Below are 16,136 nucleotides of genomic sequence, written 5' to 3'. Positions count from 1 at the left end.
CACTTCTCTGATACGAGCTAGTTTATTTTCTTGGTCTTTCGGAAAAAAATCAAATCCGAATTCCTTGTTTATGAGCACTGTATAGCGAAAACTCTCTTACTCTTGACAATCTTCTTAATCTCTCCCTTGAGTGATAATCATAGCAATTAGATGTTTACTCTTATCAATAGTGAAATTAGACACATTACTTACCCTTCTCATGCTGTTTAGTTGGTTCTTGTTTAATTTATTCCCAATTTCAGGTTGTGTTCAGAATAGTATTGAAAACCACGTAAAATGCAACGTTGAATCAAAATCTTTATAACTGGATGAATAAAAAAAAATCAAGCCAGATTCAAGTCAAGTTATTGGGTAGAGTCAGAGATTGTAGCTTTGGATCCTAGCTTTAAACATAAGAAAGTAGTCTCAAAGAGCAAAGTTTGCTGCTAGAGTTTTCATCCTGGTCTTTCAAGTATTTCTAGGACTAACTTAGTTGTATGTCTTTTTTTCCTTTTCATTTTCTTGTAGTTTTCAATTGGATTTTTTTATTTTATTTTACGCCGGCTAGGATAATGCACATTTTCAAACAGAGTCTCATTTACCACATTTCTGGGTTTAAATAGATCAGGTTAAAAAGAAGTCTTGTTGAACTGAGGTACAATCACAGGGACAAAAATGTCAGCTTCTACAATCATGTTTATTAACAGTCAGTAAAGTTCTACAACTTTGTCAGAATTTTAATACATGTGATCCAGTCTTACAATCATTTATCCCTGCTTGTTAAGGATCAAATACGAAAGTAGTAGGGCCAATCTTCCACGAAACATACAGGATAAGCACAAAAAACTCCCTGATAACATTCATGCAAGATATACAACTATTCTGCTAGCAGCATTTACATCTAAGCTTGTAATGGCAAAGATAAGGATCTACTTTCAAGTCCTACACGAAACAAACTACTCCAGAGTCATTAGAACATCACCTTAGCCGACATTGATGGACATTTTTCCTACAAAAGACAGCAAACAAAAATAAGCAAATTAACAACCAAAGACAGAAAATATAACAAAAATATGGGACTCAAGGCAATGCAGACATGAGTTAATCGATAAAAAGAATGAGGAAAATATGAAGTGCATTGAGATGAACTTAAACATTAACTAATTCATGACTAAGGCTTTTCCCCTTAAAAAAAGTTTCAGGTAAAACAAGAGCAGATAACATTTTTTACCAGAACAAATATTTAGAGTTAGGTAAGTGGAGATAAGTTCTAAAATTGGCTACCAAGTTCTTTTATAGCTAGAAATAAGTTCAGATAAATTCAAATAAAAGACAGTAAGTTCAGATAAGTGATATGCTTGCAAAGGACCAGTAATACCGAGAGTCAGCACTTAAACAAAGAACATGCTTAGAACTTCATACTTCGTATATGAGACAATTGAGAAACTTTTAAGCAAAGAACATGCTCAGAATTTAGGCAAAAGTTAAGTGACTTTCATCATTGCACAGAGGACACAGACTATTACTTGGCACAATCGCACAACACTGCTGTAGTCTGTAGCATAAGCATTCTGGTATATCTATTTGGACACAAGATACACTCACAGTGAAAACACCTAAAGAATCAATTGAGTCTGAGATATAAAAAATAGTGTCACAAAGCAGTTGGCAACTGTGCCAAGAATGAAACATCTTGGATAAAGTTTCTAGAAAATTTTGACGCATTCTTCTCAAGTAATATCAACTCTAATGGCAGTGACAGACTTACAAGACCTACATTTCCTCAAAAGCATTTCACAAAACAGGAAATTTGATAGCATAGTTTATTGAAAACAGTCTAACCCCAGATCTGTTGTAATTTCATAGCCAGTTGGGCAACCAATCGTCTCTTTGTAGGATGAGTAACTTCTACATCCAATGCTTCCTGTACTGCTGATAGAATATCTCTCCTCACTTTCAGAGAAAGAGGAACATAATTTGGTCCATGTATTGCGCTCAGATCTACTATCTGTGTGGAAGAAAAAATCAGCATTTGTCAAGGGAAGACTACTTTCCATGAAAAACAATAATCTAACAAGTGTGATCAAATTAATGGAACCATATCTTTATAGAACAGCTTTCTTTTGACAAGAAAATAAAAAGGTGTGCAGGCATTAAAAAAATAGATGTAATGTAAAAAAGGCATGAAGAATGTTTTATTTGCATGATCCCCAACAATTTCAGGATTCTGATCACGATTACCAATAAGAGACTCTCTTATCCGGTTATCCCCCAGTAATGGGAATATGTCATCGCAAAAAAAGTGACCATTAGACCATTGATGTATAAGTGTCCAGTCATCAATGCACTATCACCAAGGTTAATTGTGATGAAGCAAAAATTTTATATAAATCAGCAAGGAAAAATTTCCATACCTGCTGCAACCAAGGAATTACTGATTCAACGACTCTGTGTTCCAAGACACATATTGCTAAAGCAGTAAAGAGATGGCTGATGGTTTCGTTGGATAAACAATCCAGCACAGGACCAGTTCCATCAATGAGCTCAATCAGAAGTAGCTGGTCACCTGAATAGAGTGCTTCTCTGTAGGCAGAATCAAGGTCCCCTTCGCATAAAAGCCCCTTAACATAGTTCCAGATATCATTCTTATCCACTCTTTCCTTCTGCCGAGCATAACCACGAGAAGTTGAAGAGATGACATCACATTTTCTGCTTTGATGGTAGGTCATATTTTGCAGATTTGTCCGACTACTTTTTTCAGGTCCATCTCTAATACAATTTCTATTCACCATCGACAATGGCCGTCTTCGAGAGTCCTGAGTCTCCTGATGTGAGCTAATAGAATTACTTTTGTTCTTTGTTCCTACTGCTTTTCCCTCCCAACTTTCTTTGTTTATTGAATATTGTGCAGGAGTTCTGTCCTGTGTGTCTATTGATGGCCTAAGAGGGGAAGTGTTGGACATTCCAGGAGAAGCAACACTCTGGCATTTTTCAACAGATCTCATGTTTGTGAGATCACTATGTTTGCCTCCATGAACAAGGTCATGCACTATTCTGTCAACAGCATGTTCCAGACTTGAAACTTTCAACTGTATGATAGACAAGGTCTCCATGGTGCTCGTTGTGAATCCCTGGTTACGAAACAAAACAGTTTTAACAGCATATGAATACTTCACAAAATACAAATCAGAAAATAACCATGAGTTGATGTGCTAACAAGTAGTCTGTGTTATCATGGTAGAACTAAACCCAACATAAATACCACACAAAATTCACCATATTCTCTTTACGGCATACATCAAATTATAAGAAATCATTGGCTTGAAGGATCAACAAACAACATGCTTTTTCCTCATCAACAAACAACATGCTTTTTCCTCAACAAACAACATGCTTTTTCCTCATCAACAAACAACATAATTGAAGGATTTCAGCTCCTTTTTCCTCATCTAATTTCCATATTCATGCTTTTCTTGAAAATTGACTTGTTATGAAAGAAAATGCTTATAGGAGAATAGGTTTCAGAGTTATTGCTGAAGGTCATTGTTTGAAGAACCTGAAATATGAATTTTCATGTATACTTCTACTGGATGACAATGCAGAGTGGCATTACACAAGAAACATCCAAACAGTTACCTGTAAGATATCCATCAAGCATGACTGCTTCTTTTCTATTTCCATAAGCTGTTTCTGGATGGAACTAATCTCGTTTTCTGTCTGGGAACCATAAACACGCGCAGAACTGCACTCCTCAACTTCAGTTACAGTAGAATCAAGACTTCTACGATCTTCCACCTTTGATGTGTATGATTTCTTTTCAGTTTCAACATCATTTTTTCTCACTACAAATCTTTTATCTCCTAATGCTGACTTCATGATATCACCTTTATGAGAATCGAAATGAAAGTCTGACATGAACTTGTTAGTAAAATTATCTGAAATACGGTTGGATGCAGATGAATACTCTTGCTTGTCGTCAATCAAATCATACTCATGCCCAACGCCTTGCATGCTTATGACATCAGCTGTCACCGTTTCTTGTGTCTTGCAAGCAGAGCTGCTTTCAGATTCGTCATTGTGAAGATACATTGGATTACCAGAGTGCATCTTTGGAACAGCCACATCGACATGCCACTCACTGTTACTAGGCTTGCTAGAAATCTCAGCAAAATTAGGACTTCCTTTTCTTCTTGATATGGAAGCTTTATTCCTGACAATATTGGTCTTTTCTGTATGAGAGATATCTTTCCACATAGAGCTACCACCACTAACCAGATCACTGTAGTCATCTCCAGCAAAACTATCTGCAATATGTCAAACCATCCATCAGATCATCCTGGCAATCACGAAATAAATATGCATGATTGAGATTATGCTGGCAATCATTAAATACATATTCATCTCATCAGGTGTCACTCAAAATTACCAATGTTCCAGCAGTTATGCACCATAAAGTAAAGGGAAAAAAACAGAAGAATAGAACAGAGAAAATATACATTAAACCAAGATATTCCAAGTTCTCAATGGCCACAAATATTGTTAATTTTCACTTCTCATCCAAGATATTCCAAGTAAAACATATCTACTCTTTCTTTTGTAACAGTACGTAATCCCATGGAAGTTTTCATATCAAACTTTTCATCATATATGATAGATCAGAGGAGCAGTGAACAAAATGTACGTCTAGTTCTAAAGACCATGACTCCATTCATTCTCACATCAATATACTTCTTCACTTTCTCACAATCTTTTTTTTTACATGGGAATTCAAACAATCTCCTCTAACGCAATAGTATGATAACTAAACTTCACCAAACCTTCAGAATTATGATTCTTGATATAGAAAGTTCACACAACTGAAAACTAAGGAAAAGCATGAATTCAGATAAGGTAATATTTACCTACTAAGAAACTAGAATCTTTAACAATCCTAAGCTATGGTTGGACCATTTAAGCTAAAGGTCCTACGATGTGATTAGTTCATTAAACCGAAATTCCAAGGCATTATTCTATAGGCCAAGACAGCCAACCTGAAGGTTCAGGCACATTCTTCCTTTCAATACTTTTCCAGCAATGAAGGGCCTGCAATACTGTATCCCTGACTGGTTTCACCTGTATTATAAGAGGAAGCATACGTTAAGTAAATTCTTTCTGATGTAAGATTTTATGTATAAGAATATAAGAGTATTGACATTGACCTTATCAAAGCGGCATGACTCAAGTGCCTGACTGCAAGAAGCCTTGAAAGGTACCAAGAAGGGTCCCCCACTTGAAGCGATCTCTCCCAGTGCTGATGACGCGGCCTTACGAGTTGTCCAATCACTATCTTTTAGAGCATCTTGTATGCTGCAAATTGCAGTTGATAAAGCACTATGTGATAGAGCACCTCCCGCCTAGAGCATCAAGGACATGCGTGTAACAACAGGGGAACAATGAGCGATTTAATAAAATTCTAATGATAGATTTCTATTATGTGCAAGTCACCAGACTCACCAATCTATTGAAAAATACATTTCTGCTTTTCCATTAAAATAGAAAATAGGTGCAGCACATAAATAAACTCAATTGTACTGCACCTCTAAATTTATTCATATGAACAAGAGTAATTCCATCTTGAAATTCTTCCACATTGTGTCATCTGTCAAGCTACCAGCTACTGTGTATTTCCTACCCAAAAAGCACATGTACAAATATGATGAAAATTTTATCTAGGAACATACTAACCTGAATAAGACTTTTGTTCAGTTCTATAACTGCCGGTTTAGCCTTAAAGTGTGCATTCTTGAGCAATTTCATGGTGCGAGCCAACATCTTTTGCAAGATTGACACTGGAGGATCATTCATGTTCTCAATGACCCTGGCAAGGCACATTGCAGCACCTGCCTGAATCTGTCTATTCTGATCACCCAAGGCCTCAAACAAGGGCCTCACTAGCAAGACAAAGACACCATCTGTTTCAACTTGACGATTTCCAAATTCTGATGCAAAAACACCCATTGTCTCCACACATGTATCCCTGACAACAGAATCCTGATCCTTGAGCCGTTTTACGATTGAAACAACCATCCTTCCCAAGTGTGGACCTATAAGATCCCCATGCATTTTCACCAAAACACCCATCATCCTAACACATTCCTTGCGAACTGCACTTTTCTGCTCGGCATCAGAATCTGAAATGCAAGCCAAAAATGGCACAATTCCATCTGGGTTCAAACTTTCAGCTGTTTTTTCCAACTCCTGGACTCCAATTTGGTATGTGTCACGATCCGCAATCTTATTTATAGCAAGAACAGCTCGATGCTTAAGTTCATACACAACATGTTGTGGATTAACTACCTTTCTAGGACCCTTTGATTTCAGCTCAGTTCTTCTCTTCATCATCTTTACTTGTCTCTTTTTCGAAACTCAGATTATGCAAAGCTGAAAGATAAAAAAGAAACCAATTCCAAGGGAACACAATGCACCTCTAAGCACACTATGTGCTAGCAATCTGAGCCATTCATAGGTCAATAGACCACTGGAGCCTCCACAACAACCCTACTTTGTTCTGCGAGATATCAAACAACATATGTGCATCATAATTCACAGCAACCAAATAAGTTGTTTAAGAATGTTGCTTCAATTTCTGAATTTCATTATCTTGTGTTTACTATGGTTTTAAGTAGAGCTGGCAAAAATTGACCCAACCCACCAACCCAACCCGAACCCAACCCAATAATAAAGGGTTGGGTCAAGATTTTCAACCCGTTTAATTAAATGGGTCAACCCAACCCAACCCGTTTAATTAAATGGGTTGGGTCAGGTTGAAATTTTCAACCCGAAAACAACCCGTCTAACCCGTTTAAGTGCAAGCAAGTATGTAATATATATATGTATAATGTGATTTGAAAGATTTTATTTCTCATTTTCCCTTCAACATTGAATAATTATTTGACGTTTTGATTCATGTCAAATACATATTGAAAAATTACTTTTTGCAATGAGATATGCCATAACAAAATCACCTCGCAATTCTATAGTCAAATCAATTTACAATTAAAAGTGGGAAAAAAAAATTAAACGGGTCAACTTCAGGTCAACCCGTTTATAGTTGGGTTGGGTTGGGTTGAAAATCTCAACCCGTTTAATTAAACAGGTCGGGTTGGGTTGGGAAAATCTCAACCCGTTTATAAATGGGTCGACCTGATTTCGACCCAACCCAACCCATTGCCAGCTCTAGTTTTAAGTGTTGGGATTGGTACGGCCGGTAACCATTACCCAAGACTGAAAATCAAATCTCGTCTACATCATTGCCTTAGATTTATCTCATGCCCTTCACCTTCTAAGAACATCTTTAGCTTAGAAACTGATTAAGGCTTACTTCAGTCACGGAATTTTTATCATTTCAGTTCAACTAAAACTAAGGCAATCCAAATTAGTGTTCCGACAATCAGCCGATCAGGCACCAAACCAACGCAGATCCATTATTGTCACATTTCAACCCTATTTAACGACTTCTGGCCACCATTAGCTATTAGCTAACTGTATTTTCTAAACTTATACAAAACAAAATATGAACAAGAATGCAAGGAAATGAACCCATTTCAAAACCCAGCCTAATTTTTTTTTGAAAGGTTAGCTCAACCAAATCACATACTTCCATGTTATACAATACAAAGGCCCCAACAATTGTATACTCCCTGCGTCCCAATTTAATTACTTCACTAGTTCAAATTACATTATCAAAGTGACTATTAATTAGGGACGGATGAAGTATCACATATTCACATAATAACTTGGTTATATACTTATATTGAACAAATCAAAATATAGCTGAGAAATAATCCAAATTTTTGAAAACCCAGAAAACACAAAAGGGTATAAAAAAGAATAAGAACTTACATTGGATCAATCCTTCAATAAACACCATTGTTGACGAGCTAGAAGCTCGATAGAAGGGAGGGTTGAGGAGAGAGAAAATACTCCTTAACTCATTCCTCAGCAGACGTAGTACAACAAGTACATCGAAATGGGTGTTGAAAATTTTGAACTGGGAAGAATTCAAAATATATTAATTTAATATATTTAAATTTTTTTAAATATAATATCCGAAACCCAAAAAACAGAAATTTGAAAATGTGGAATGTGAATAATTTTGAAAATGTAAATAAAAATTCCAAAAAACAGTAGAGCAGGCCTAGTTTCAGGAGCAGGAAAGTGATTCAAAACAGGGAATCTCAGAGAGTTGCTGAAAATGGGGAAACACAAGAAGAAGACGAAATTCGAGAGAGTGGTGAGGGGTCATTTTCGCGCTCTTCTGTGTTTTTCGAATTCAGGGGAGCGTTTGCGTTACATTTTGTGGGACATGGACATCAACCCTAACTAGATTCGAGAACAGGGCGTCTATACACTTGTAATATTAATATATTATACCTCTCAAACGGGTCGGTCAAGTCAGGTTATAAAAAGTTTACTCTTGGATTTGAATTAATTCGAGACGATTACTTTCGGGTTCGGGTTTATAAATGTTTGTTTAAGACCTATAACTTTTGGGCTCGGGTCGATCCAACGGGCTGAGTGACTTGAAATAATTACTTGCCAAATGGGTTGATCGGGTCGGGTTATAAAAAAATTGTCTTGGGTTCGAGTTAATTTGGGTCGGTTACTTTTTGGTTCGGATTTAGAAATACTTATTCGCACCCAGAACTTTCGGGTTCGGGTTGACCCAACGGGTTGAGTGATTTTCAAACGCGTATTATATTTTCATTATTTTGTGTAATAAATATACAAAATATACGCACAAAATAACAAATTTTTATACATAAGTTTATATTTAGTAAAATTCAACCATAAAATGACATATAATTAAAATCAAAATCATATTACAACGTGTTTATTGTGTTTAAAATTTCTTATAATCTCATTTATTACTATAATTACAACGATTTCAATCGGTCGTCGTGTCAAAAAAATGGGTTCGGTTAGGTTTTGACCCATTACTTTTCGGGTTGTTCGGATTCGGATAACATCGGATTACGGGTTACAAAATCTTGTTCAAGACTAGGTATTTCCGGGGCGGGTTTCAGGTCAAGTCGTATTTTAACAGGTCTACTTGGATATACCATACACGTTCAATAGGAGAGGGGAAAACTTAAGCTATAGAAGTGAAATTAGATCGATAATCCAAAAACAATAATTAAAAAGGAAAATCGAGGAAGTTGACTAATCCGACTAGTAAATCTCAAAGGAGGAGGTTAATTAAAGAGACAAGTAAAAAAAAGGAATTGATAGAGTATAAATCTGAATAATATCAATCTATATTTTATTAAAGTAATATTGCATTCAATGAGAGAGTCCAAAATCTCATACTCCGTACCAACTTGATTTCCCTAAATGAAATCTAATAAAACAAGTAATAAAAGGAAAAAATGGCAGAAGTCATATCTTCAAATTAGGAAACTTTAATAATAATATATTATGATTCAAAACTTTTTAAAAAATCTTTAAAGCTACTAAAAAATAGAATAATCGTGTACTACATATGTTTTAAAATATCAATATGATATGAATTGCAGTGTCCAATAATTTGGGGTATCGCCTGGGGCAATAACTAGTTTAGTGTAATTTCATCTACTCCTATTCTCTAGTAAATGCACTACTAGAAGTTGAGATGAAATTGCGAAATAAGGCACTTAATGCTTTTTATTTTTATTTTTTTTTTGGATATTTTGTCGTTTCAAAATTCACATAATGACATTATCATTTTCTACATTTGGTAACACCCTTTTATTTTTACTAATTGGATACATATCAACAAAATTTAGTTGATGATTATTGATGTGGATTCTTGGTAAACGTCCCTAATAATAATAATAATAATAATAATAATAATAACAATAATAATAATAATAATAATAATAATAATAAAAGAAGAGATAATACTATGTATGTATGATTGTAAACCTTTCAAATTTTCTTAAATAAACTTCACCAAAATAAGAAATTAAATTAAAACAAAATAGTATTAAAAAGCGGGAAAATAAGCAATTAATAAAAAGATTTTTAGACTTTTAACACCTTTAATTTAGTTAAATTTTATTTTATTTTATCACCTTACAAATTAAAAATGTGACTCTTGGTACCAGTTAACGGATTCCATCAATACGTTTGTTAGTTGTTGATTCACATGTTCTTTTATCATATTTCTACACGATCGAAGGTCTCTACCCGGACCCGGTGAAAAAAATCGGATCACTTCTTATGGACTCGTTGAGAATGATACTTATCTAGTTCATGGGCGAGGTTCAAACGAGGAAAGGCTTACGGTGGATATCTAAGCACCCAGAGACGAGGAAGGGCGTATTCTATTTTTTTATGTATTGAAAGAATCTATGTATTTGCTATTTTTGAAATCCGCTCAAAAATGAATAACAATTTTTAGATTTTTTTATTGAAAAATGCAATACTAATTAGTTATACTTTGAATTTTCTTATGTCAATAATTTGAAATCAAAATCTACGAATCGTTACTGAAACCGCAGTCAAGTCATATAGTTAATGGTTCCAATTTATCATGTTTATCCTGGACGACGAAATGGATTTTGGAATTTATTAACATTTTCTAAAAAGGAACTGTTAATAATCCCGCGGGTACTGAAGTCTTTAAAAGACCAGACGAATTGGGCTGGGAATGGCTCAACCCACATTCCTTCCCTGCATATATTATTCTTCCATCTCCATTCTTCTCGACCTTCATTATTGCTCCCCTAATTAAGAAAAAATGAAAATAAATATAGTAAAGTAACAAAGTATATATTCTTCTTCTACAACTAGTATAAGACGTTGGAAAAAGTTTTGCCAAACAAAAAAAGCGTTGGATAAATTTCTTCACTCCCCTATTTAAAAATAAACTAGTGTGTAGCCCGGGCGATGCCCCGATTGCTACTTTGAATAATTTAAAATTCGATTTTTTTTTTTCAACTCAATATTTGACTACGATACATGTAGACCATAAAAGTGAAAAGATTCATTAAGTTCATCATCTACACATGTACATTACCTTCATCATGCAAAGTAATTTTTCTAATATTTTAATTGTTTAATTCACGGCTTTCCTAATATTGTAATTTTTTTTTATTCTAATATAGTCCATACGAAATAAGAAGTAACACAAAAATTTAGTTGTTTTAGACTTCATGTTAACATGTATTATAAATTAACGTGCGTGGATAAACAAAAATTAGTGGTTGGTTAAGATGGTAATGAAACTTAACTTCTACACATGAGGTCTTGTGTTCAAATCTCATTGCATTAGTTTTGGTTGTCTATGACATGGCATAACACTTGGTGAGTGGATGATGTGGCGTAAAGGAGAGAGTACTATGTGGCACATATACATTTTTCACAACGCCAAGTAACAAAGTATATATTCTTCTTCTACAACTAGTATAAGACGTTGGAAAAAGTTTTGCCAAACAAAAAAAGCGTTGGATAAATTTCTTCACTCCCCTATTTAAAAATAAACTAGTGTGTAGCCCGGGCGATGCCCCGATTGCTACTTTGAATAATTTAAAATTCGATTTTTTTTTTTCAACTCAATATTTGACTACGATACATGTAGACCATAAAAGTGAAAAGATTCATTAAGTTCATCATCTACACATGTACATTACCTTCATCATGCAAAGTAATTTTTCTAATATTTTAATTGTTTAATTCACGGCTTTCCTAATATTGTAATTTTTTTTTATTCTAATATAGTCCATACGAAATAAGAAGTAACACAAAAATTTAGTTGTTTTAGACTTCATGTTAACATGTATTATAAATTAACGTGCGTGGATAAACAAAAATTAGTGGTTGGTTAAGATGGTAATGAAACTTAACTTCTACACATGAGGTCTTGTGTTCAAATCTCATTGCATTAGTTTTGGTTGTCTATGACATGGCATAACACTTGGTGAGTGGATGATGTGGCGTAAAGGAGAGAGTACTATGTGGCACATATACATTTTTCACAACGCCTTTTAATATATTATATAGATAAATAAAAATAACAAAGTAATCAAGGGCTCCAACTTCACCACAATTCCAATTCCTAAATGGTGAAACAATATCTTTATTCAGCTAACCTTTGATTTCAACCCAATAAAATATTCAATTTCAATTTCCTTTTTAATTCATCAAATACAACCCCCAACACTACCCCATAGTGACACCACCGACATCTCCAAACCACTGTCATTCTCCCTCGACTTCTCTGACGACCACCACACAAATGACATGATGATTGAAGTGGTCCCTACTAGGTTGCAAATGATCCGAGTCGAGTCAAGTAATAACCTTATCGAGCTAAGCTTGTTAAGTAATATTTTTGTTCGAGCAAGCTCGAGCTTGAACAAGCTTTTTTTTTTTCCGGTTCGAGCCATACTCGTTTAATAAAATAATTGTCCGGACTCGGCTTGAGCTTTTTCATTTGTATTTCGAGATCGAGCTCAAGTCGAACGAGCTTTAAACGAGCTTTAGTAAACAAGTTTTGCAGCTCAACCTTTTTGTAAAGATTAAAAAAAACTATTTTAATAGGTAATTTAGGGATTTTGATTAACTTAATTGACGAAATTCAAGCCAATTTACATTGACTATTGATATTATTAGATATATAATTAATGATTTTTTTTCCATATTAAACTTGGAGTTTACCATTATACTAAATAATATATATTCTATAGTTAAATTTGTATTATTCTATTAAAATATTTTACGTGCTATTAACGAGTTATACACGAGCTACTATCAAGTTATAAACGGGCTACTAACGAGTTATAAACGAGCTAAAAAGGTTGCTCGTGAACATTAACGAGTCGAATGGGATGTTGCTTGGGTAAAATTCGTTTAATAAACGAGTCTTAAATATTTGTTCGAACTCGTCCAATTGCTTAATGAACGAGCTTTTACCGAGCTTGTTCGCGAGCCGTTTGCGAACATCCTAGCTCATTTGCAGCCCTAGTCCCCACTCAACACAACCTTCAATTCTACCAAAAACCCACCGCTTACTCTCCTCCTTCGGGCCGAAACATGGGGTCATGACGAAACCCGAAAATTGATCGGTTTGAAGAGACACTTGGATATGTTGTTCAACACTTTGAAATTTAATGGACCATTATGAGAGCAGTTTTCGGCGTAGACAAGGCATAAAAAGTTTGATAGGAGCCCTACTATGTGTACTGCTAAGTGGAGGAATTTGTTTAAGGGATTTAATAAAGCCAAATAACATAATGGGCCGATCGAGAATGTTAAGATGTGCTATGAATTAATGAATAACTAACAAATTCTTGTAATCCGTTAACTGATGTTAAAAACCAATTTTGTTAATTTTTAAGGTGGTAAATAAAATAAAATGACTAACGTGTTAAAAAAGGAAATTCTTAAGGTGTTAAAAGTAAAAAAGGTCCTTAACAAAACATCAACTTATAGCGAAAATATAGTCGCTCTTACATGATACTCCGTGTAAAATAATCATAAAACAGTAGACGAAAATTGACTATAGAAAGTCAATACTATTTTACGGTTTTCTTCAGATAACTTCAATGTTTCCTTAAAAAAATATCCAATGACTATTATGCATAGGAACATTAAATATTCCTTAAATAAATTTGGGTATATATTTATAAATATATTATATTTTATTTATTAACATTAATGGGGTTAGTATATGTATTTCACAAGAGCGATATCATAAAATAAAACCCATGCGTCCCTCGAAAATTAGTACAGTAAGTGGTAACAACTTAGTGGTCGTTTGGTTGACATAAGAATTAAATTCCAATAGAAAGTTTGTTTTCATGGGAAGTTACGAAGTACTTTTTTGTTGATTTCCTAGGATGTGTTATACTCTTGTTTGGTTGCCCTAAGGAATTCACATTTCCTGGTAAATAACATGGACATTGTGACTTACCAAGGGGAGGGTGGGTAAGCCACATGGGAACTCCAAATTCCTTGGAAGTTCTACTTCCTTCGTTTTATTTATTTCATGCCAACCAACACATCATGATAAATGTCCAATTCCTAGGAAGTCATAATTCCTCCTCTAATTTCTTGCAACCAAACAACATGTACCTTAATATTTTGTTCTCTTATTTAGATTAGATAAAATCCGCAACGCAAAAACATTTACTATAGTTTCAACATTCCCCCAGTCCTTATTATTAAATAATTAATCATAAACGTAATCACAAACTTTTAATTAAGAACGTCTTATCTTCTTACATACATCTATATTTTCCCCTAAAAAAGGGTATATTTATATTTTACTATTCTTATTTCCGTTCCATTTAATTTCGGATTGTGGAACTGTCAAATATGATATTTATACTCGAGAACTGAGTATCTAAAACAGGTTGGGATGAGTACTTCGCTTCCAAAACTTTCATCATACGAAGTACTCCACTAACAAAATGCTTAGAAACATCGCCTTTGAGCGTCCAAATCATGCTTAGGCCGTGTTCGGCGTTAACGTTTGAGGAACACTTGTAAACATTGTAAGTGTATAAGGTAGCAATTTAGGTAGCGGTTAATGCTAGAGTTAGCGGTTGAATAACTTTTGTCCAACGTTAAAATTAACAACGCTTAAATGTATCGGGCAACGTTTTATAAATTTATACTTCGTAGTAATGTTTTAAACAATATATAAAGTACATACCATTTATTGAGTGTATCGTTATTCGACGTCCGCGTACGTTAAAATCGCCCGCGTTTAAGTGAAAGTACATGTTTACCCTTATCAACATCAACCCCACTTCCCATCATTTTCACCCCTCCCTCGTCCGGCAGCCAAGCTCCGATTCTCCAGCGACTCTCCGACAACCACCATCACTCACAAAATCTAAACCATGAATTTCGAATTCTAACTGTTGTAATCTATACTAAATTTTGCTATTGTGTTATCCTACTCGTTACTGTTGCTACTATCTTCGAACAAAAATCTAGGCTGCCAAAGAACGAAAAAAATAGGAAGAGAAAAACGAAATTAAAATCTGCAAAACAAACTCTAATCTGCGAATTTTGATTCTAATCGCTACAATCTATCCTAACTGCAGATCTCTACCTACTCCTAATCGCTGCTACTCCCCATCGCAGCTCGAAGAACTCAGCCCCAAAAACTAAAAATCAGAACTGCCACCCCTTGAAATCGTTGCTTTGTTTCTTTTATATGAACTAAAAATTATTTTCATAATTTAATTTAAAATAACAACAAAAATCAGAAAACAATTAAAACTAAATTTACAGTTTTAATGAAACGGAAATCACCGTCCCTTCACCTTTGCAACACCACCATCATCACCGTCCATTCACCTGCACAACACCACCATTGCCGTCGGCGGCTCAAGTATGTTTTTATTTTTATTTTTTATGGATTGTTGCTGCCGCCCAGAATTGGCGGCACAGGGCCATGGTGTGCCGCCCAGGAAAGGCGGCCGCCACCATGGCTCAAACGCAGATCTAGGGCGGCTGAGCCATGGTCTCGGATGCCTTTCTTTCGTGGCGCACCATGGCCCTAAGCCGCCAATTCTGGGCCGCACCTATGCACATTTAATAATAAAAAAAATCTGGTGTCCACAATTTCCGGTGTGGGGAAGCAACGTTTGTTTGGGTGAAAGAGGCGACGGTCGGGGAAATGGCAGGGTTGAAGGGAGGGAGGTGGTCTAAAAAATTTCCGGTGGGAGCAGCAACAATTTTCGGTGAGGGTCAAGGGAGGGAGGTGGTCGGAAAAATGGTAGGGGAGGGATGAATGGGGGAGGGGGTAGGTTCTCTTTAAAAGGGTAATATCGTCCTTTCATCATTAATACGCGGACGTTTTTAGCGAACGAGGACGTCGAATAAAAACTCTCTTTACCCCATAATTGGGGTCTCACTTTTGCCAAAAATCACCGATCAAGACCTTGCTTTTTTTTAGTCACCAATTGGGACCTAAGGTTAAGAATTCAGCCACTTAACCCATGTTTAACTCACCGGAGCTATAACTAAGGTTTTTTTTTTTTTTTTTTTTTAACAAAATTAAAACTTTAAAGAAAATGTTAAATGTTATTTGACTCGTTTCCCCCTCCTCCTTCTCTAAACCCCCCCTTCTGGATTTCATGGTTTTAGAGCAAATAAATAAAAAAATGGCAAAAAATAAAAAT

At 35.1% G+C, this 16,136-nt stretch overlaps 1 protein-coding gene across 1 annotated transcript; it reads right to left on the bottom strand.

Annotated features, from left to right (window-relative positions):
• Positions 1 to 657: 657 nt before the first annotated feature.
• Positions 658 to 8,328, bottom strand: LOC110783974 (TORTIFOLIA1-like protein 2). Its single transcript, XM_021988388.2, has 8 exons — positions 7,861 to 8,328; positions 5,704 to 6,526; positions 5,178 to 5,372; positions 5,010 to 5,091; positions 3,616 to 4,283; positions 2,394 to 3,110; positions 1,822 to 1,987; positions 658 to 988 (listed from the first exon to the last, which is right to left on the bottom strand). Exons 2-8 carry the CDS (start codon positions 6,358 to 6,360, stop codon positions 963 to 965), a joined length of 2,511 nt encoding a protein of 836 aa, XP_021844080.2. The 5' UTR covers positions 6,361 to 6,526; positions 7,861 to 8,328; the 3' UTR covers positions 658 to 962.
• Between the last annotated feature and the right edge of the window lie 7,808 nt (positions 8,329 to 16,136).

This window comes from Spinacia oleracea, chromosome 1, assembly GCF_020520425.1.
Source record: "Spinacia oleracea cultivar Varoflay chromosome 1, BTI_SOV_V1, whole genome shotgun sequence".
NCBI lineage: Eukaryota > Viridiplantae > Streptophyta > Magnoliopsida > Caryophyllales > Amaranthaceae > Spinacia > Spinacia oleracea.
The sequence above is the reverse complement of the archived record's forward strand: the minus strand, read 5'-3'. Positions and strand labels throughout refer to the sequence as shown.